Source organism: Artemia sp. Qi Xiang Cuo, chromosome 1, assembly GCF_049724085.1.
Source record: "Artemia sp. Qi Xiang Cuo chromosome 1, ASM4972408v1, whole genome shotgun sequence".
Classification (NCBI taxonomy): Eukaryota; Metazoa; Arthropoda; class Branchiopoda; order Anostraca; family Artemiidae; genus Artemia; species Artemia sp. Qi Xiang Cuo.
The window spans coordinates 21,087,045-21,109,752 of NC_142794.1; the positions used below are offsets into that span (position 1 = coordinate 21,087,045).

At 34.0% G+C, this 22,708-nt stretch overlaps 1 protein-coding gene across 4 annotated transcripts in view; it reads left to right on the forward strand.

The window, feature by feature from the left end:
• Wdr33 (WD repeat domain 33) overlaps window positions 1–22,708 on the forward strand; it is a 62,938-nt gene that overhangs the window by 34,657 nt on the left and 5,573 nt on the right. For all 4 annotated transcript variants that reach the window (XM_089094127.1, XM_089093978.1, XM_089094063.1 and 1 more), the window contains 3 exons: window positions 7,242–7,450; window positions 9,483–9,625; window positions 15,149–15,209. In XM_089094127.1, coding sequence (XP_088950253.1) covers window positions 7,242–7,450; window positions 9,483–9,625; window positions 15,149–15,209 — 413 coding nt within the window. The remainder of the gene's footprint in view (window positions 1–7,241; window positions 7,451–9,482; window positions 9,626–15,148; window positions 15,210–22,708) is intronic.

The following is a 22,708-nucleotide window of genomic DNA, read 5'->3' on the forward strand; positions in this document are numbered from 1 at the left end:
GGGTTAGGCTGGATTCCCGTCTTCCCAATCATTCTTCGCCATCATCAATATTTGCAATATTTTCTGGTAAGATCACATGTTATAATAATTGATAATATTTATTACCCACTTGAAACTATTGAAGGTAGTGTAAGTAAAAAACAAAACACACACACACACAAAAACGACATAAAATTAGGCGCTTTCATAGTAAAGGTTGTGATGTCACTTCAGCATAGAAGTAGCATTTTCCTGAAAAATTTTCCTGATAACCTGACATGAACATTTTTCCTGACAATTTTGACAAGAACATTTTCTTCCGAAAACCCTGACCATAGCATTTCCCAGACAAACTGACAACCCTGACAAGAATATTTTTCCTGATAACCATGACAAGATAATCCTTTCTGACCACCCTGACAAGAGTATTTTTCCCTGACAACCTGACTTGAGCTTTTTTCCTGACAACCTTGACAAGAAATTTTTTTTTTCTGATAACCTTGACAAGAGCATTTCCCTGACAAACTGCCAACCCTGACAAGAACATTTTTCATGATAACCATGACAAGAAAATTCTTTCTGGCAACCCTGATAAGAGCCGTTTCCCTTGACAACCTGACATGAGTGTTTTTCCTGACAACCTTGACAAGAACATGTTTTTTTCTGAAAATCCTGGTAAGAGCATTAAACCTGATAAACTGACAACCATGTCAAGAACATTTTTCCTGACAGCCTGACAATTTTCTTAATATGATAATATAGAGAGGACTGTAAAAGGAGCTTACAATAACGGTAAAAGAGCTAAGAAGATGTCTAAATTCGCTAGATTTCAAAAGTGAACATATAACATATGTAAATTATTACAATAATGACAATGGTAGAAATAATTTGAGTTTGATTTGGTGAATCTACAAATGATTCGCCAAGTTATTTTAAAAGCATGTAAAGTATATGAATTAAAAAAAAAAAACACTGGAAGAAAATTAGTAATAACTAAAGTAATGAGAAAAATTGATTGGTTCAAATATATTGATAAAATATAACGATAAATTTTGGAAGTTAGAGCCAAATACTTTTTTATTTCAATATTATGATTTAAATAATATGTTTACAATATATTTTGTTCTCAATAAACTACTAATCAATCTTTACCCTCAAGTAAATTTGGAGGGGTGATGGCAGTCCGGCTTATATTTGTTGTATATCTCTTTGTTTTGAGTTGTTGTTATGTTATTTTGAGCTATTTTGTTGTTATGTTCAATTTTAAATGTTGTCATTTATTTTCTATTTCAAAGGGTTATAAAAAGGCCATAATAATATATCATATTTTATGAGGACCTTTTTCCTATGATATCCTCTACTGTTGTTTCGTTCAGTAATTAGATACTATTATTAGTTTTCTCATTTCAAAGGCCATGAAAGTGGCCACAATATTCAAATCATTAATTTTTCGATTCCATGTCATGAAAAGGCCGCAACAACCTTCGTAATTTTTTTTTATGTGGATGTTTTTCAATGCTCTATAAGTCTTTACGTTCTATTTTTAAATGCTCTCATAAGTTTCCCTATCCCATAGGCCATAAAAATGGCCACAATTCTACGTCACGTTTTATGCGAATCTTTGCCCTAGGATGTCCATCTTTTCGTGCCTTAATATTTCAACCCCTAATGTGTTTGTAAGTATTTTTTTGTAATAGTTGCTATGCTTAGCGTACCTTCCTTGCAACTTTCGGCCATAATTACAACTCCACCATATCAGAGGCAACGCTGTAGCGTTGCTTATAGTAAAGGCCATAGGGCTCCAATGTTTTATTATGTATTTATTATTTTATTTTTTTCCCTAGAGGCACTTCATAAGGAAGGGGTCGTCGTAGAAACTTCAAAGGGGGCTCATTCGATTGGAAATTGAGAGTTCTAGTGCCCTTTTTAATAGTCAAAATGATTGGAGGGCAACTAGCCCACCCCCACACCCATCATTTCCACAAATACATACAGTCAAAATTTTTAGATAGCCATTGTGGTGAGTGGAACTGATCCCCAAATACAAAATATGTTTTTGAGGAAGATAATCCCCTACAATCATCAGGGTAAGGGTTGTCAGCTGTACCATAGGGGCTTCTAAAGTTTTTATAGAATGCGTTGTCGGAGTAACTTTAAAACAGGCTCATTCGACTGGAAATTAAAAAGGATAGTGTCCTTTTCAATAGTTATAAGTAATTGAAGGGCCATTAGCCCCCCCACACCCATCATTTCCCCAGACACATCAAATCAAACTTTGACATATCCGTTTTTTTCAGCATTGTTGATATTCTGCCAGAAAATATCTATTTGGAGGACACACTCCCAAAACCCTCAGGGCAAGGGTTGTAAGTTATGCCCTGGGGGTATATAAGGTTTTTATAGAAGGTGTTGTCGTAGAAACTTCAAAAAAGGCTCATTCGATTGGAAATTCAAAGGGATAGTGCCCTTTTTAATAGTCGAAAGTGATTGGAGGGCTACTAGGCCCCCCTCACGCCCATCACGATAAATAAAAGCTCAAATGGGGATAAAATCCTTTTAATAGACAGTGATGATGATAAAAGTGACAGAAATTCAAAAAAATACCAGATATTTCGGTCACATTTACATTAACCGTCATCAGTATTATCTACCTTGTTCACTTTTTTAGAGTCAAAAGAGATTGGAGGGCAACTAGCCCCCCCCCCCTAACGTAGTGTAAAGTAATGTAATTTACTCAATTAACGCAAGATTGCGTTAATTAAACTTGCTCCTAACGCAAGTTTATAGGATCAACCTATTTTGCCCCCCCCCCTATAAAAAATCCTGGATCCGCCCCTGGTTTAAGGGCATTATAACTTTTAATTTGTAATTCAATGAACCCCGTTGCAAAGTTTTTGCGACCACCTCTTCCATATAAAGTGCCTCTGGAAAAACAAATAAGTATTAATTCATTGAACCCTTATGGCTCTTTACTTAGGTAACGCTATAGCATTGCTTCTGACCTAAAAAGTTGATTAGAAATTTCAGCTTCCATTTTTATGAATATCCGAAATTATCTGAGGGGAATATGTTTGGGGGAGCATATTCCACGACTGGGAAATTTCTGCTGGGTGGAATTTAACGCGGGGGAATTATCAGCTGGAAAAGAAAGCGTTCTTGGGAGGGGGGCGGGCGTCCCCAGGGGGTGAGATATTTAACCGTTATTTAGTACAAGCGTGGACGACTACGCCCACTAGATAATGTTGATAATTTCACACACTAAAGCAACGGGAACGAAAAATCAACGAAAATGTCAGAGAAGGCAGTTTTTATTCGTTTAGGAGAATATTTTCTAGTCTTCTGAAAAAAAACATTTTAAAAAGACAGATTATTTTCATTTGTATTACTTTCTCTGTGGCTGCTCAATTATACATGTGAGGAGGGAGACTTCCCCCCACCACTGTCTACGCCAAGGTTTCAGTTTTTATCTCAAGGCTTAAAAATGAACGCAATGCGATAAAAGTATAACTCAAAATAACACATATCCACATATGTGTCCATATAACACATATCCAACACATATCCAACCTCCCCCTCCCCCGCTCCTACTGTATACGCTAAAGTTTTCTTCTTTATGCCAAATACGCTGCCCCCACTCCAAAGACTTTAGTAAGGTAAAGTTTTGTATGGGAAGAACACATAGTAAATCTATTATAAAATACTTAAAATTACAGCTATACTTAAAATAAGGTTAAATTACATACTTTGAGGTAAGTAATAAGTTATTCTGGCACAAGAAATTCGAAAAGCAGTCTAATTAAGATGACACTGTTCTTTCTGTATCAACAAATGCATAAATCTGGCTACTGTTTTTAGAAGTTATTATTTCGATCCATTCATTGTTGCGTGAAAAAATCATGTTTGATTTATCAGAGGCATGTAATTAAGCTGTCTATAGCAAAGGCCGTAAGGTTTCAATGTTTTATTATTATTAATTAAAAAAAACCTTACATAAAAATAAGTTTTCTAAGAAGAGTAAAGAGCCGTATTGAACTCAGGACCAGCAGAAATTAATTCCTATTATAGTTAAAACTCAAAAAGACCAAAAATTACTATTAAAGAATAAACAAAACCCCGAACGAACATAAATTAAAATTAACTATCTTACAAACATAAAGATAACCAATGCAAACATAAATAAATGAATAAATCTTATATAGCTTCAATATTTTTTATTATTTTCCCCCCAGAGCTGCTTTATATGCAAGGGTTAAAAATACCATTTTGTTAAAAATAGTTGAAAGGTTAAGTAACAAAACTCTGCCATCAACAAAACCCCCTAGGGCCCGGGGGCAGGAAGGGATTCTCGTATAAACTTCAGAGAGGGCTCATTTGATTGGAAATTCTAGTCCAGCTCTTAAGAGTCAAAATTGATCGAAGGGCAAATACCCCCCCCCCCACGCCCTTTTTCCTCACACCTTCCTTTGAACTAATTCTGTTTATACCTGAAGGCCCAATGAGAGTTAGAATGTTTTGGTATGAACACACACCTATTAGACATCTGCTCTCCTCCCTAACAAGGAAAGAAACAGAGAGTGTAAGGCAGTGGTGGATCCAGGGGAGGGGCGAGGCCCCCCCTAACGTAGTCTAAAGTAATGTAATTTACTTAATTAACGCAAGATTGCGTTAATTAAACTTGCTATTTTTTCAATCCATTCATTGTTGTCAATCGCTATCCACAAGTTAAGCAAGCTGTCTATTGTTCATATTTTAGGTTTTTATCAAAGAGGTAATCGTATAGACTTTGAAAAAAGCCTAATTCGATTTCAATTGAAAGTTCTAGATCCTTTTTTTAAAATCAATAATTATCGGTCAGTAAGCACCCCCCCCCCCCCATGCCATAAAAACTTGAAACTTTTTTCAATAAAAAACGAACAAAAACTAATTAAAAAAAACTTTACGAAAAATAAGTTTTTCAAAGAAAAGTAAAGGCCATTTTAAAATTAAGCTCAGGAGATACAAATACTTGTTAAAATTCAAACTAAAAACGACCAGAAATTACTATTAAAGAATAAATGAAACCCAAAACGACAGAAATTAAATAAACAACCATAGCAAAAAACATACAACAAGTAATAATATAAATGAATAAATAGATCTTAAAGCGAGTAATGCTTAGATTGAATATGAAAATCAAGCTTAAAACGAAAAAAAATAGTTTGCTATTAAAGTATAAATGAAACTTAAAACGAACAAAAATTAAATAAACAATCAATGTGAACAAACATACAATATATATTAATGTAAATGAATAAATAATTCTTAAAACAAGTGAAACTTAAATTGAATATGCAAATCAAGTTTGAATCGAATAAAAATAACTACAAACAAGAGTTTAAGTATCGCCTCACTGCAGAAGCCTAAAACCTACTGCGTCATTGGCGTTTTGCTGAAAACAATTCTTTCATTAATTAAGATTTTAATTAATGAATTAAATTTACAAGTAAAATTTTGAACTGATGAGCTTTCAGCAATTAATATCATTATACATAAAATATTCAGTTTAATTTATTAGTTCTTTCCAAGATTGGTCAAGACAAATATAGTTTCACTATAAACAAAATTTGGATACTGCTCCCTTCTTTAACTGTAAAAACCTAAAGCCTTCTGCGTCATTGGCGCTTCACTGAAAACGAATTACTCATATATTACAAATTTATTCTTTTTCAGTTCTTACAGCATTGAAAATGAAAATAAAAATTACAGTGAAAAAAAAAAATCTTGAAATGATATATCTTTCAAAAATTAATATCATTATATATCTAATATTAAATTTGATTTTGTTTATACTTTTCAAGACTGTTTAAGACTCATATAGTTTTCAGTAAGGCGCCAATGACGCAGTAGGTTTTAGGCTTCTGCAGTGAGGCGATACCCAAACTTTTGTTTTTAGTTATTTTTATTCGATTCAAACTTGTTTTTCGTATTCAATTCAAGTCTCAATTGTTTTAATTTTTATTGACTCATTTACATTGATTTCTATTTTATCTTAATTCCCATTGATTGTTTATTTAACTTCTGCTCGCTTCAAGCTTCCTTTACTCTTAAAATGAAAGCTTTTCTTGTTGCTCCGAGATTGATTTTGATATTCAATATAAGCATTACTCGCTTTAAGATCTATTTATTCATTTATATTATTACTTGTTGTATGTTTTTTTGCTATGATTGTTTCTTTAATTTCTGTTCGCTTTGGGTTTCATTTTTTCTTTAATAGTAATTTCTGGTTGTTTTGAGTTTGAATTTTAACAGGTATTTGTATCTCCTGAGCTTAAGTTTAAAATAGCCTTTACTTTTCTTCGAAAAACTTATTTTTCGGAAAGTTTTTTTAAATTAATATTTAAAAAAGATCTACCTTTTCAACCATATAATCATAATATTTCTCTGTTCAAATAGTTTGATAGATCTTGTATTTCATAAGTCTAAGAGCCATGTTTGTATACAAAAATTTATGAAAAAAATAAAGAAATAAAGCACACAGAAACACGATAATTTAACGAAAAAAAATCAATGGTGATGATAATTAATGTTTAATGGTATTTCAACCTTCTTACTTATAAGCTAATATCCTCTTGTATCTTAATAACACACTGACTTTGTTTCAACTTTGACAATAGTCTGTTATTCTCCGAAACTGCCTTCGCACAATCATAGAATTTAAAACCAACGTGAATCCCGAGGAAAATTTTGCGATTTGAAGGAATAAGTTAGCTAGAAATTGACGGACGAGTAATAAAACTTGAATTAATAAAATTTTGATAATAAAAATTTAAATTTGATAAATATTCTAAATTTTAATATTATATTTCCTGTGTTAGTACAATAGACTGATGACCTGCTTGGGAATACGGGACCCATGGGTTGATCCCTGTTGCAGAAAGGTTGGGCGAAAAAGTCATTGGGTGACAAGGTTGGACCACTTTTCTCGGTAAAAAAGATACAGCAACCGAAACGTCGATCTGACACCCTTTGCACCAGCAATGGCTCTAGAGGATCTTTATCTTTACTTTTAATAATATATTTTATATCATTTAATAAAACATTTAACAATGTTTAAGAACATGTATGATAATGTTTAATATATTTAATACTAATCAAATTAAAACCTAAAATAATAAAAAAAAAATATTTGACGGAACAGAGACGGTCATACATAAGGTTTCAGACGAGGTTCTCCCCCCTGTGCAGAGATGACGCTTTACTAATATACAATTCTTTATTTTCAGAATCGACAAAGAAGTGGGTGCCATTGAAAATGCTCATGATAATATGATTTGGTCACTTAGTTGGCATCCAATTGGCCATGTACTTGCGTCTGGAGCTAATGATCATACAACTAAATTCTGGACGCGGAATAGACCTGGTGACAAAATGAAGGACAAATATAACTTAAATCTTTTGCCGCCAACAATGGCTCCTGAAGATGCAGAATGGGGTTAGTTTTTTAATGTATTAAATAAGATATGTTCCCTTATAAGGTGGCGTCAATCGGAAAGGAGGAGGGGCAGTTTCTCCCTAGGTGTTTTTCTGCCTATATAAGATTTTGATGTTAATCAACCCCAAAAAGAATGTAAATTTGCACAAAAAATTGAACATATTTAATAAGCATAAAAGCAGTTCCTTGCGACATAAGGAATTGAACCAGGAACCCTTTGATACTACCCTCGACCTCATCCACTACGCTGCCGCAAGATATTAGTCTGCTTGTTTTTCCTAAGACATCGTTCACAGACATTTGACAGAATAAATTATAATGGCTGATATCTTTTTTTTCCAAGGGGTTGTAGGTGGTGCAAAGCCACAGCAACATTAGCGATTAATACATTGGAATAAATGTACAACATGTAAAATCTAATGAATATGAAATGCAAATTCTATTTAATAGATATTCCCTAATTGGGGTTAGAAATACCAAAATAGTGATAGTGAAGAATGCAAATAATATAATCAGAATAAAAAAGTAGCATTCGAATAGGCTAGTGGTTGGTATTCCAGGCGTCAATTTTCGGGGGAGGGTGTAGGGGTCATAGAAACACACTGATCCTGAAGGATCAACGCTTTCAACAACCAAGCTTTCAAAAAAAAATATGCTTTCAACAACTAAGCTATAGTTTGTCAAAAAGCCGAATGTACATATAACATTCTCTGAAAATAGTTCATTATGCTAATTTTATTAAATAATCTATTTATAACCCATTATAGAATACAAGTAGAAATGAAATGACGAAACACAAAGAAAATAAAAGAAACTAAAATCTAAACTATATGGAAAAAATAAATAAAAACAAAATGGTGCAAAGATACACAAGGAAAAGAAAAAAAAAACAAAGTAGAAACAATAATTTCATATAGAATACAAGTAAAAATGAAATAAAGAAACCCGGCAGAAATAAAAGAAACCAAAATGGAAACAAAGATACAAAAACAAATCAAACTAGAGACAATACGATCAACATGATGAAAACACTGAAAAAGACCATGAAATCCCTGAAATTTTGGAATAGGGAACTCGGAGAGCCCCTCCGTAATATAATGAAGTATCTGTCATAAACACTATTTCAAGCCAACCAAAGAACTTTTGGAACTCCCCCCCTCGAAATTTTTAAATCTTGAAGATGCTTCATATAGGCTCATTTATGCAACCATTTAGTTTGAAACCCCTTATGATGAAAGGCTTGGAATATATTGGGATGGAGGAGGAGCGTGCGTAGCTGTGTTGGCCTCAGGCAGCTTGGTGATGTGTTGAGTTGTTAGTAGTAGTTAGGATGAAAACAACTTTACGATGAAACCAATTTATAACGAGACCACGTTATGATGAAACCATTTTTCCATTAGTATGACACCACTTAGTAAATCACTCAGTTTTTAATAAAACTCAAAATTTAGTAAAACTCAAAAATTTTTAGCCATTGTCATTTTTGATTCTTTTCTGAACATGAGTCATTGTGTGGCACCTTTTGCAGCACATATTGGGATTGGTCACATATCCGCTGCTATTCGAGATTTTCATCTTTGATCACGTGACCAGGTACCTGATGTACGTGTTGTGAAGCCTGCAATAATAATAATAATTATAAAAAAATGATTTTCTTAGAATGTTTTGTTCGAAGTTCTTTTTTTTAGTAGAAAATAAGTTTAATTTGATTCAGCCATAAAAATTAATTTACGTGATCAGGCACTTGATATGTCTGGAGCCAATGGCGTATCCAGGATTTTTTTTTGGGGGGTGGTGGGTTCGGAGGTGGTTTACCAATTTACAAAAAAATAAATCAAAAATCTGTTTATATGCATTTTTGTTACGTTTTTAGAACAAATTAACTTTTTTTGGGGGGGGGGCGGGAGTGTTCAAACCCAAACCCCTTCTGGATAGGGCCTTGCCTGGAGTTGTGAAGTACGTCTCAAAACAAGAAGAGAATAAATAACTCCCAATGTATGTATTTAATTTTAAATTTGAGTTTTTTTTTCAGAGGACAAGTCCAGTTTTATCCTTCCAACGAAAATAAGTCACGCGATTAAAGAGGAAAAAGTTAGCATTTTTACGTCTCAAGATGATGCTGTCCTACCTGGCTTGGATTTCTTAGAAAAAGCTACAGATGTCACTAGAAGCAAGGTAAGACTTCGTTTCAAATTTTGGGAATAAATTTATGTTTGATAGAAGCTATTCTAGTAAATAAAAAGGTTAAAAAACTATGGTAATAAAAATAACAATAAGTAAATAATAATGTATTATATTTTGATAAACAAAATAAAATAATAAAACAAAATATTATCCGATATTGTTTTATTCGTAGGTGATTGCTCAGATTAATCTAAGGAGTAAAAGCATCAATTCACGAAAATGTAGGGGGATGAGGATATATTTTTCAACATCTAGGGGAGGGGATTTTTTTCAAGGAAAATACCAAAAATGTATATTTTCTATGAAACTATCTCAAATATATATTTTTCAGAATCTACGAAGAGGGGGGGGGGGGAGGGAAGAAGTTTATGGGGCAATTTTTGAGAAACTAAGCTTTAGTCTTATTAGTTTACTACTTTAGTTGGACCACTAAGTCTATATTAGTTTTAAATCTTCAATTTGTTCTTGGTCAAACAACTTTTTTAATTAAAACATAAAGTACGCTAAACGCACTGGTATTTGGTTGTCCCCGATTATTTATATTTTCATGCCTTTTGGTCATATATTTGTTTCGTCGTGAGCCAAAGATGTCGGCCCAAATCTCTCGGGTTCATACCCTGTATAAATGATTATGGTAAATTTGATATTGCCTAGGTCCAGATAACGGTTACTAGTATGGCCTGATAGCGGTAAAACGGTGAACAATAATCAACGGTAAGATAACGACAAATAGGCATTTTTTGGTTATAATGCAAAATTTTAATTACCGCTGTCGCAGGAATATCTGTCGGCAGGGCCTCATCCAGGGCGGGGGTGCTTCAGGATTTGACCCCCCCCCTCAAAATTTTTTCCGACTCGTAAAGATGTAACAAAATGCTAATAAATGAATTTTTAAGCGCTTTTTTCTTACCAATCCCCCCGAAAAAATACCCCTACCCTCCCAAACAAAAATCCTGGATACGCCCTTGTCTGTCGGTATAGAAATTGACTATTCAGAATATTTTCAGTTTCTTGGTTTTTTGAGCCTTTCACAAACGATTAAGGGGACTTCTTTGCTTTGATTTAATAATAGAAGCTAAAACTACAAATTTTAAAGCCAGAACATTTAATAATTGTGTATTTTTTAGATTTTCATGTCTTATTGTTTTATTTTCTTCTTTATCTAAAGGTAATTTTAATGCAGTGACTATGTAAAAGTAGAATGACCAAGGCCCAGAGGTTTTTTTCGCAGTAGAAAAAAGTGTGGAAGAATAGGAAGACAAGTCTCAGAACCAAGATTAGAATATCGGAAGCATTAGTGCTGACAATGGTCGATATGCTTTTGAAACGTGGGCGCTACGGAAACCGAGGTCTCCCGAGGTCTACGGAAGACTTCCCACAACCCATCAGCAGAATTTAGAAGTTTAATTGGGATGATGGGTTTGTTTTAACCGATAAGAAGACTAGATTATAGTTGAGGACAATGGATTTCTAAATATCTGATGACATTTTTTTTTGGAGTATCAAAGGGGTGAAAGGACTTATTGAAAGTTCATATACCCTGCTACAAATTTTTGGAACTGGAACTGGAACGAGGTAGGATTGGATAATTGGATAGTAATTGGAGATAGTTTTTAGATTAATTGTCAACAAAATTTTAGTATTCGTTCGACTGACCCTGTCAAAAATTTGATTGTATCCCACTTTCTAGGGTTATAATGAAAGAAAAGTTGAGATGGATAGGAAACGTTTTGAAGATAAAGGATGATATATTGCTACAGATCGTCGTTTTTGGCTATCTATCTAGGGCCAAATGAAAAGCAGGTCGTTCCCCAATGGGACGGGAAGAGGTTGTAGGGGAGGACTTAATTGAAGTTGGGACTTCTTAGGAGAGGCTAAAGCGTCAAGCTTTGGATATAAATGTGGGGGGGGGGGGGGAGCGTGCGTAGCTGTGTTGGGCTCAGGCAGCTTGGGGCTCTGGTGAGTTGCAAATAGTGGTAGAAGGTAGTAGTAGTAGAAGGTAAAAGTAGTAGTAGTAGAAGAAGTAGTAGTAGTAGTAGTAGTAGTAGTAGAAGTAGTAGAAGTAGAAGTAGTAGTAGTAGTAGCTGTAGCAGTAATAATAATCAAGGTTGCAGCGGTAGAGGCAATCTAGTAAGAGACGGTCACGTCCCATACTAAGAAATTTAATAGCCCGTAACTCTTAAAAATGGTGTCAGATGGAACTACAAAGTACATTCTTAGAATCGTTTGGTCCACATCTAGTGCCTTTTGTAATTAACAATTTTTTTTTTTAAATATAATCAATATTTTTACAAAAAACTGCATTTTCATGTACAAGTTGATAAATGACTTCATAATTGTAGGGTGTATGTTTGACGTATATGATATATGACGTAAAAAGTAAAACCTATTTTATGATGTTAGCTATAATGACGCCGGTGTATTTTTACATATAGGATCGGTTTAGTTCATGATAAATAGGGATTATGTAAGTTTAATTGGTGCCATGACTATAAAGATAGCTGATACCTATTGCAGAACAAACCACGGAACGTAGTAACTAAAAGTTAAGATAATACAAGCATCTTTTGAAAAGTTACTTTTCAAAATACCCTTTTCTATACCCTAGAATACCCTCCTTTACGCTAAAGTTTTTATTGTTAAAAAAAAAGAGTTGTGAGAAAGTCAAACTTTAGCATAAAGAGCGAGGCGTTGAGGAGGGCACAGCCCCTTTCATATACGGAATAATTTCTGTTCGTTTTAAGTTTTAATGTCGCTCCTTACTTTCAGTTTAAAAAACTTGTTTTTTTTTATCTAAAGGCTGCAAAAGCGGGGGTTTGGGGGGCGGCAGCCCCCCCACTGTACCTCCTAATCCCTCTACGTTTTAAGGTTCGAACTTGTGACTCAGCCTCTTTAACTGTTTAGAAAACTTAGTTTTTTTTTCAAATAATTGTATAAAGGACCTTTGTCATTTGACTTGCTTATTTTATAATCTAAAGTTGTGCTATATTTATATGTGTTTTTATCAGATCAGTTCCCAAATGTTACAGTCAACCATATTCAATTGTATAAAGGACCTTTGTTAAAGTCATAATCATATATTGACAATGCAAAAGTAGAAAACCACGATCTCCCTGTTTTTAAATCTGTAACGTATTTTCATTGGTAATTAAGTTAATTGGTAATTAAAATTAGAAAGTAAAAATTGGTAATTTAAGTGACTGGGTTCAAAGTAGTGCAGTAAAAGGATCCCCAGTAATGGGAAGGTTATCAAGAAACACGGAAAAATGTTACTTATGCTTGGCGACAAGCCCCCTAAGCCCAAATATCTAGCCCAAGCATAGATAGATGCGCCGAGGTGGAAAGATATAATGACAGTGTCTAGTCTTCCCTCATGTATGCCAGCGAGGCCTGGTTTGCATCATTAACGTTGTTAAGGACTATGGGTGGGGTAAGTTCGAACGCTTGTCTTTATGTGAATAATGGGGAGATTGTGTAACTTACAGCCCTTTCTCCAGGGGCTATGAGGGGTCTTTTTGTGCAAAGGTTATGGGGGGTCTTATCATCTCCAAAGGCATAGTCATTGGACCTTTTAACTATGCTGAATCAAATGGATATTTTAAGATTTTGATCGAATGACTTTGGGGGAAAAGGGGCATGTTACTTCTTATTTATTGTTCGTTACCACGAATGTTGTTATTGGTTTGAACCTCAACCCCCCTGAAATATTTTTTCGACTCCTAAAACCGTAACTAAAATGCATATAAATAAATTTTGATGCGTTTTTTTATGTTTAAAATTTTAAATTCGCGAAAAATCCCCCCTCCCAAACTAAAATTGTTTGCTGGCGGCCATCTTGATTTTTCTACTGTCCACTTTGGCTTTTACTGGATTTTCTCTAATATGTTTAACGGCCTGGTCCTTCAGGATTAGGGAATTTCCCTGGTCCCCACACCCTCCCCCGAAAATTGACACCTGGAATAACAACCAGTAGCATATTCTGCTGCCACTTCTTTATTCTGATTATATTATCTGCATTCTTCATTATCAGTGTTTTGGTATTTCTCACGCCAATTAGGGAATATCTATTAAGTAGATGTTACATTTTATATTCATTAGATTTTACATATGTTTAATGTTGTACAGTTATCCCACTGTAAAAATCGCTAATGTTGGTGTTGCTTTGCAGCACACACAACCCTTGGAATTAACGATATCAGCCATTATAATTTATTCTGTCAAAACTCTGCGAACAATGTCTTAGAAAGAACAAACTATTTTGCAACCTTGTGACAGCGTAGTGGATCAAGTCGAGGCTCATATGGAAGGAACTTGGTTCAATCCATCGTGTCGCAAGGAATTACCACCTTGAACACTCATTTCCTTTAAATGTCTTCCCCAGTGGCTAGAAATTGGAACTATATAACTCCTATGTGCAATTAATACTATTTGCGCCTAGAGTATTTTTGAGTTGATACTGGTAAACTTTTAGAGGGCTTCTTATCGCACAGAATAGGCGCCATTAAACTGGAAGAAGCTTATAAATATCTGTTGTCTCAATACAGTACTACTATCTTGTTGTCTCAAATAAGGTACTACTAAGTTATACTGATAATATAATACACGCTGTTTGAACAGGAGTCACGTGATAATTTTCAAATGGCATAATTAGAAGCACAAAGTAGGCCTATGGCCCATCAAAATAACCTTTTCTCCCTAGCTGTTGTGCAAATAGTATTATTTGCACCTAGGAGTTTTATGGTTCCAATTTGTAGCCACTGGGGACGACACTTAAAGGAAATGAGTGTTCAAGGTGGTAATTCCTTGTGTTTATATTTACATGCTTGTTGGAGTTGATTCGAGATTTTAAGAGGGGCTGCCTTTATTTTTTAATGTGTGTGTTTGTTTCAGATTCGTTGGCTTGAATGAGGCCTCTCCCAATTTTGTATGACTGTTGGTTCTATAGGATCACCCACGCGAAAAACAACAAACAAATAAACACAGTTCTGTAATCTTGCTTCTCGGAATTAATACAAAATCCAACATTTTTGTAGATAGGAGCTTGGAACCTCTACTGCAAGATTCTATGATATGCTGAATATGATTTTGTGTGTTTCATAAAGGTCACTGACCTTTTTTTTGGGGGGGGGGGTCACAGATTTTTTGAAAACCAGGGAAAATTCCTTACAATTGGGGCTTTTGATGGGTAACATTAAGCTTCACGAATTTTAATATTTGGAATCAGAATAAAAAGCCAATTCTTTTGATGTTTAGATTGTTATAAAAATTCTGCCTTTCAGAGTTTCGGTTACTGTACGGCCGTGTAGCTCCTTATTTGCAGCTTGTTACCACGAACTGATAAATAAAACCCCCTCCCGTTCTTTCAGAACCCTCTCCCACAAACCCCCCTTTCTTTTCCCTCTCCCTTAGTAGGGGGAGGACAAAAAGGATTGATCAAAATTTAGGGGAGGGGAGGAGTTCGGATTTTTATACCAGATTAGAGTCAGGACCAAATTTGAACATTATTTTTTTCAGGTCACGTCTTCTGGTTCGCATAAAGGTGGTCCTACGGAGTATATAGAATTTGATGAAAGAAGTAAGTAGCTGACAATTTGTTACATTTTGACAAATGCTGAGATTTTAATAATTCTGGGTGAAAAAAGAAGAAGAATAATTATCGTTAACTCAAAAGTACCAAGGACATTGAAAATTAAATTGGATTGTTTTAGTTGCCCCCCCCCAAAAAAAAACAAAATATTTGGAAATTGAAGTTTTAACGAAGGAAACCTTCGTATATGTTTTTTGGTAGTAGCGGTTGCCAAATTAAAAGAAAAAGAAGCGAGAATATACCCACCAAAAATGAGCTGAAACATTGTACCCACGGTCATATCCAGGGGGTGGGGTTAGGGGGTCCCGAAATTTTCAACTTGTAAAACCGGGATAAATGCATATACAAATTCGTTTATGCGTTTTTAAAAGTTATTTTTTTGTGACCCCCCCCCCCCCCTCCAACAAAATAAACTCATCGAACAAAAATCCTGGATACGCCCTTGATGGTACCAAACTGCTTAAAAAGGCATAGCTTTCCTTTGAAGTTGTAGTTGCCCTTGGGAGTTAACATATTATGAATGTTTAGTATTTACGAACGAAAAGCTTTGCCAAATTTAACTAATTAGTTTCCCTTTTAAATTTCTCTGGTTAACCTGGCAATACTGATGAAAATGTAGTACTGCCTTAAAAACTTCAGAATTTTGAAATAACAAAAAGAAAGATAATAGATACTTGTAGTTTTTAGATATGAAAAGACCTAAACCTTTTTATCACGTTTTTACGAGCCAGAATTTTTTTGGGAGGGAGGGGAGGGGAGGGGGGGGGGGTTCAAACCCCCTACCCTTGTATTTCATACCGTTGTACCCTTGTAATTCTTGTATTTCATTGGAAGTGGCCTACGTTTTGTGACCTTAATGGTCTTTTAGGTGTCTTTTAGCGTGTGCCTTTTACGCCTTTGAAGTTTGTAGATTCAAAGCCTGGAATGTAAAGGCGGTCCTAACTCGCCTAACCTAACGTTTCTATGTACTATAAAATCCAGAGAATCAAAGTTGTCGAAGACTCGAAGGTCTTCAGCTCGAAGTGCTTGAGCATACGGACATACTTCCACACATTTCGATTTTCCAGTTGGTAACTTCTCTACAAATTTCCACTATCCATTCCCTCTTTCTTGCTCCTAAAATATTCCAAGCTGTATTTTCTTTTATATTGAAGAGGGAGGGGGGGGGGAGGGACTCTTTCATTCTATGTTGAAACACGTGAGGCAATTAGCTTTTCACATTCCCAAAATTCCACGTTTAAATTTTACACAGGTAAAATATCTTCTTCAGTGGAATCGATTAAGGAGCGAGGGGGGGAGGGGGATAACCAAACACACCTTCATTTTGAGAAAATAATTGTTTTTTTTGGGGGGGGCATGAAAAAAGATTTTAATTGATAAATAAAAAGTCTCCCCCCATTTGATTTTCAAAATACATTTTACTTCCTTCTTACTTTTAAATATATCGATAGATAGTAATTTTGTTTTTTGTTTATTATCTTTCATGTTGCAATGTTTAGAAATATTTACAATTTCCTGTACAGCCTGGAAATCTTCTAGGATAAATTAAGTCACAGGGAATCCGATCTCCCAGAAGGTTATTTACCCATTTGGGTTTTATTACATTACTAAAATTTTGATATCTAAATATTAATTTTTAAAATACTTTAATTTGATCTTAAAATTAACTGTGATAATCAATTTGTTAATTTTAGCGATCCATTTAAAAATTACTTATTGTTGTTAAATTAATATTAAATTTAAATTCAAAATTAGTAATCTAAGTATCATATTTAAAAATTGAATATTACTTTTTCATAAATTTAGCCGCACCACTACATAGTTTACTCACACGAAGTTAGAATCGTTGTTTCCAGTTATAATTAATTTAATTAACTTAATTTAATTTAAATTTATTTAAATTTAATCTAATTTTTAATTAAATTAATTTAATTTAACTTAAATTTAATTTAAGTGTTAGATTGTCTAACATCTTGCTAGAATACCCTTTCGTAGGGGGGGGCAAGTGGAATTTAAACCTGGAGAGATCAATCTCTGCAATATAAAACAAGACTTTGGCATTCTCCCTGATGAAGAACGCCAAGCCTCAGAGGCTCCCCATAAAATGAACCAACTGTGATGCTAACGTTTTCCTTCCCTAAACGACAAGATACGCAGTTAAAACTACAACTATAACTCTACATTATTACTTTAACTCTCTAACTATACTCTCTCTGACTATAACTCTCTATGCTATATTACAACTATAATTCTACGTTAGTTAAGAATACAAAAGGGACAGAACTTATAAGAGTTGGAACTGGTACTAGTGTCGACAAAACCACCTAGGCCATCTAGCGTTTGGCGTTTCTCGGCATTATTTCAGTGTAACAATACGAAAAAATTAGTTTGATTAAAATTAGGTGAAAAATTAGTTGAAAAAATAAATATCTAATCTCAGTTAAGAAAAATTGCAAAGCATGAAAAAAAAAGTAAATGAAAATAGGAAGATATGGGGCTGGGTGGAATGTGCCGTGATTTAATGACCAGTTACTGATACAGTAACTGAACAGTAATGAACAGTAACTGATAATATCTAACATAAGTCACTAAAGTTGTCCTTATAATTAGTTTTATAAACATCTTTATTTGATCTAAGTTTTCTGAGTGAGCAAGAATTTTTTTCTCCCTTTTTAGGAATTTTTTAGCTTTTTCGTTTTTTTTCGTTCTTTCCTTTTATTTTTTAAGTTAGCTGCATTTTTTGAATTCTTCCTTTTTCCTTATCCATTTTTTCTTGTCTTTCGCCGAATGCGCATATTGGCCATTTAGCTGAAATTTTTGCTTAGGGTGTATTTCGACCACTGTCTTCAGAAAATTCCTCATTCCTCATAACCTCCATTTTTTGTATAGTTGATAAAGAAAAACTTCAAAGACCACGCTTGCTATACCTAACGTTTGACAAAAACGAGAAAATATAGAAAATTGCCATTTTTCAAGTGGTTGAAAATCACCCTCGTTTTCTTGTTTGTTTTTTAATTATATTTTGATTCTTGTTTTTTATGTCAAACGTCTTAGTCGATAAAGTTTTTCGGCTAAGTCATTTTTAGCCGTTCTTAGCGTTTTATTTCTCATTTTTCTCGTTTTATGACAGACGTTATAGTTGATAAAGTTTTTTGACCAAGTCATTTTTAGTCGTTTTTTTTTACCGGTTTTTCCTTATTATTCTCGTTTTTATGTCAAACGTCATAGTTGATAAAGTTTTTCGGCCAAGTCATTTTTAGCTGTTTTTTTCTCGTTTTTTCCTCACTTTTTATGTCTAACGTCATAGCTAAGTAAGTTTTTCGGCTAACCCTTGCATTTTTCACGGTTTTGAGTTAAACATACAATATTTGAAATTGCTTTCCCGCATAATTTGATTAGTGAGATCCGTGAGTTAGAGCTGCAAAAATTAGTAAAAGCTTGGGTAAACACTTGGTAAAATTGAACTGCAAAATTGAGCAAAATCGAGCCGACAAAATTGGGTAAAATCTTCACGAAAATTTTTTATCAAGTTTTAATTTTATTATCTGTTTATTATTATTTGTCGTTTCATAATAGTTTATTGCCTTTATTATAGTCTTAACCGGCTATTATTCGCATTACCTGTTCTGTTTAAATATTATTGATTCATCCGAATGATGAAGGCCTAGCGATCAACTGCCCCCCTTCTCCCCGCGGTTCAACTACGGCTATTCAAAATGCGATGTATCTTTTTTTTCATTTTTTTTATATCAGACACACATTATTATGCTCATGATTCTCCAACGACTAATTCAGTTCATTTTCCCATTTCGCATGTGGTTTTTGAGACACTTAGAAACTTTCGTAACGGTCAAAGTGTATTTTTAAGACTTTTCTCTCCCATGTCAAATTCCACGAAAATGTGGGGGTGGGGAAAATATATTTTACAAAAGTTTGTTGTTTTTAAAACTCTCAAATTTCAAAGTTGTAGTCAAATTCTAAAGTTATTTTTTCAAAGTTCAAAATTTTAAACGATTCAAAATTCAAGACTTTTAGTTAAAAAGACAAATTTTTGTTTCCACCTAATTTTATGACTTCTATTTACTTTTTAATTAAAAAAACAAATTAATTTCGAAGATGTAATTGGCTAGATGGGTAATACGGATTCTCAGCAATCGAATGGTAGCAGAATTGTTGTCTTAAGTTGGAACATTAATGCCGTAGGTCTCCATAAAAATAATATATCAAAAGCAAGTTTGAAACCTGCTCTAAACTTGCTTAGTTAAATACAAACTGAATTAAAGAATGAATTTATAATTTCTGAATTCAGAATTAAATAATTGTACTTAAAAAAGACAATTTTTGCATCTCAAATCAAGAGACCTTACCCTAAATATTTGAAAAAGTTTCATTTTTTTAAACATTTCTTTCAACGAAAATACCCAAATAATGTGTGTTATGACAGTAAGCGCGGGACATAAAAATATTAGGGCGGGGGGATTTGTGAGGTTTGGCTAATTGTAGGCTTGCCAGCTAAAATCAAAATATTTAAATAATTTGCAAGTTACATACATAAAAAATATTTAAAACGGAATTTTTACTTTTAATAACCCTACTATCCAGACGTGCTTAATGAAGTAAGCTTGTGATGCAATTTAACTTAATTTACCATTAGACAGTATATGCAAATGAAGTAATAACGAAATGATTAAACAAAGGAGTGGCGGTAGCATTATTGTGTAATGAGGAAATCACCTAGAAGAAGAAGAACAAGGAGGAAGAAGCAGAAAGAATAAAATATAAATAAAAGTCCAAAGAGTAATACAAAAAAAACAAACAGATAAAAAAACAACTGAATAGAAAAATAAAATAAATATTGAGTGACGGATTTAAATTTGTAATTGGGAATTTATTTTTGATAAGGCCTTTTAAAATGCTAATATCTACTAGGGTTGGTATTGGCTGATAAAAATGTAATGATATGAAAAATATCAAAAATCAGGAATGATAAGAGCATTGCAATATCCATAAACTACGCAGCAAGTTTGCCTTTTATAAAAAAAAAATTAGGTAACTCCTCGTGGGCCATTTGTGGCGTACATGGCGCCACGAAGCATAGATGCTTTTTGGGATTTTTTTGTAGTTATTTAACCGGCGAGTCCAGTTCTTTGTCGGCCCACCTGGGGCTGCTAGGGTTGACCACTGGGCCCTGCATTGTGAAGCAGATATCAATCTATTGCGCTACCATAAGCTAGTTTACCTGTTTCTCAAACATTTTTGAAAAAAGAGAGATAGAAAATTATTAAAAGGACAAAGCCATTTTTCAAGACTGAGAGGGGAGCTGCAGGAATGTATTACAGGGGAGGATTAAGAACTAACAAAAAAGTATAATTTTATTTTTAATATTTCATAATTTTATTCTTTTCATATTTTCACTGTGTCCCAGTAGCGGTTTTAGGCCTCATAATCTGGGGGAGGGGAGGGTATACCATAGAAGTGTAAAAATACAAAATAAAAGGAAATTAATGTCAGATGTCAGAAAATTGTGGAGCATCTACCCCGCCCCTGCCCAGGTCTAGAACCGCCACTGCTGCGTCATGCAGTCTTAAAAACCGGACTCAAAAGACTTTTTCAGTTGTATTTTCTCCTGCAAATTTTCTCTAGGAAAGAAGGAATAAAAAAGGAATATTTCAAACAGACAGAGATTAAAAAAAAACACTAGACTTATTAGAATTAATGTAGACATTCTTAAAACAAAATATAAAGATTGAAGTTCATTCCCTTCTTCAGGATTTTGAGACATATGAATATGCGAAATTGTAGTATTTTAAACGTTGAGCATTCTGCGAAATTGAAGAAGAAAAAAAATGTGAGTTCTCATTTATTAGGTTTTACTGGATATCGTTGTGTCATGTCTCTGATGCTGAAACGGTGTTGATGTTAGGTGAGAGGTACCTTGGCCATTGAAATCAAAATATTTATACAGTTCATAAGACAGATTCATTTTAAATGACCGTGCTATACTGACGTATGCTAATATCAGGGATCTTAGGTAATATCTTTTCAATGAAGCTGTTGATTTAACCCAGGCACGTCATTAGGCCTGGAGCTGCTGGTCCTTGTCTCCCCAAAAATCAAAATTTTACGATTTTTCTTATTTTGTTATACACTGCCATATAATTCGCCTTTTTTAGAATCTGAGCCACCCGTTCGGCAATGTCAGACCCACTTCGAAATATGTACTTGTATATATGCCTAATAAATACATTCCTATGGAAAGCCGAATCGACGCTCTAATGTTGAAACGGTGCCCTCCCGTACCCATTTCTGCTACCCACCTTTCATAACTTCCATGATGTTCGATAATAATTTAGATTTTTTTTTTTCAAAAACGTCGAAAGGTCTAATAAGATTGCCTCCAGGTAATCATTATTTTTAAGTAGCTTTTGTTAAATGTCATCTAGTTTAATATCAATTTTTTTTCAATTGCTGTGTAGCATTTTATCCTTTTTTGAAATGTAGTAGAACTTATTTTAATAATGGCTTTCACTCTATGCACTTAATTGGATTTATGTCTTGTTTGACTTGTAATTTTGAAATTTTTTTTCTAGTTTTTTTTTATTTATTCAGGAACAAGGTTAACTTACTCCTCAACCTTATAATATATGAAAAACTAAAAAACCCAAAAATGGACACACCATTTACGTCAGACTGAGGAGTCAATGTGGAGTGTGAATGAATGACCGAGTAGTTTCTTTTAAAACAAATATTGACAAGATCCAATGGCCAAATTCACTTTATCGTCAAATAAATATAAAATGTAATAATAGCATGGTCAATAGCTACATAAATACTATCCCATCGTACATTCATCATTCTAATATTCAGGAAAAATAATTTAACTACAAAAGTTTATTGCCTTTGACCCTCGGAACATTAAGGAAAGAGAAAACAGATCATTGGAGACAACATGCTTCTTCTAGTACCTGCTTCTGCTGTACAACTCGACAATAAGGGCATAAAAGATTTTACATACCTGCCAGGAATAGACAGTCAAGGCAAGAACAGGGCTTTTATTCACCATGCATTTACGGTGAATAAAATGACCGTATAAAATTAACGAATAAAATCACTGCATTTACGACTTTTTAGAATCACCGTGAATTTATGGTGATCTTGGGAGCGAGTGGTGATGTGCAGTCGAAGAAAAATACCAAAAACCTGACGATCAAAATGAGCCTCAAGTCTGTATCCCTCCTCACGACCAGAGCGTAGAATAGTGGTACACTCTCTAGCAGAATGGTGTGATGTTGAAGGAGCAGTCCTTAGAAGCCTTAAACTGAACATAAGCACCACAAAGCGGAATTTACTTTTAACTGTTAAAAAAAAGTGAAGAATTATCGCGAGGAAGGAAAAGGAATCCGAGGGAGCACCCAATTTCTGCCACCTATTGTACATCTCAAAGCGCCACATGTGCTGCACAGTTCCGCCAAATATGCCACAAAGTT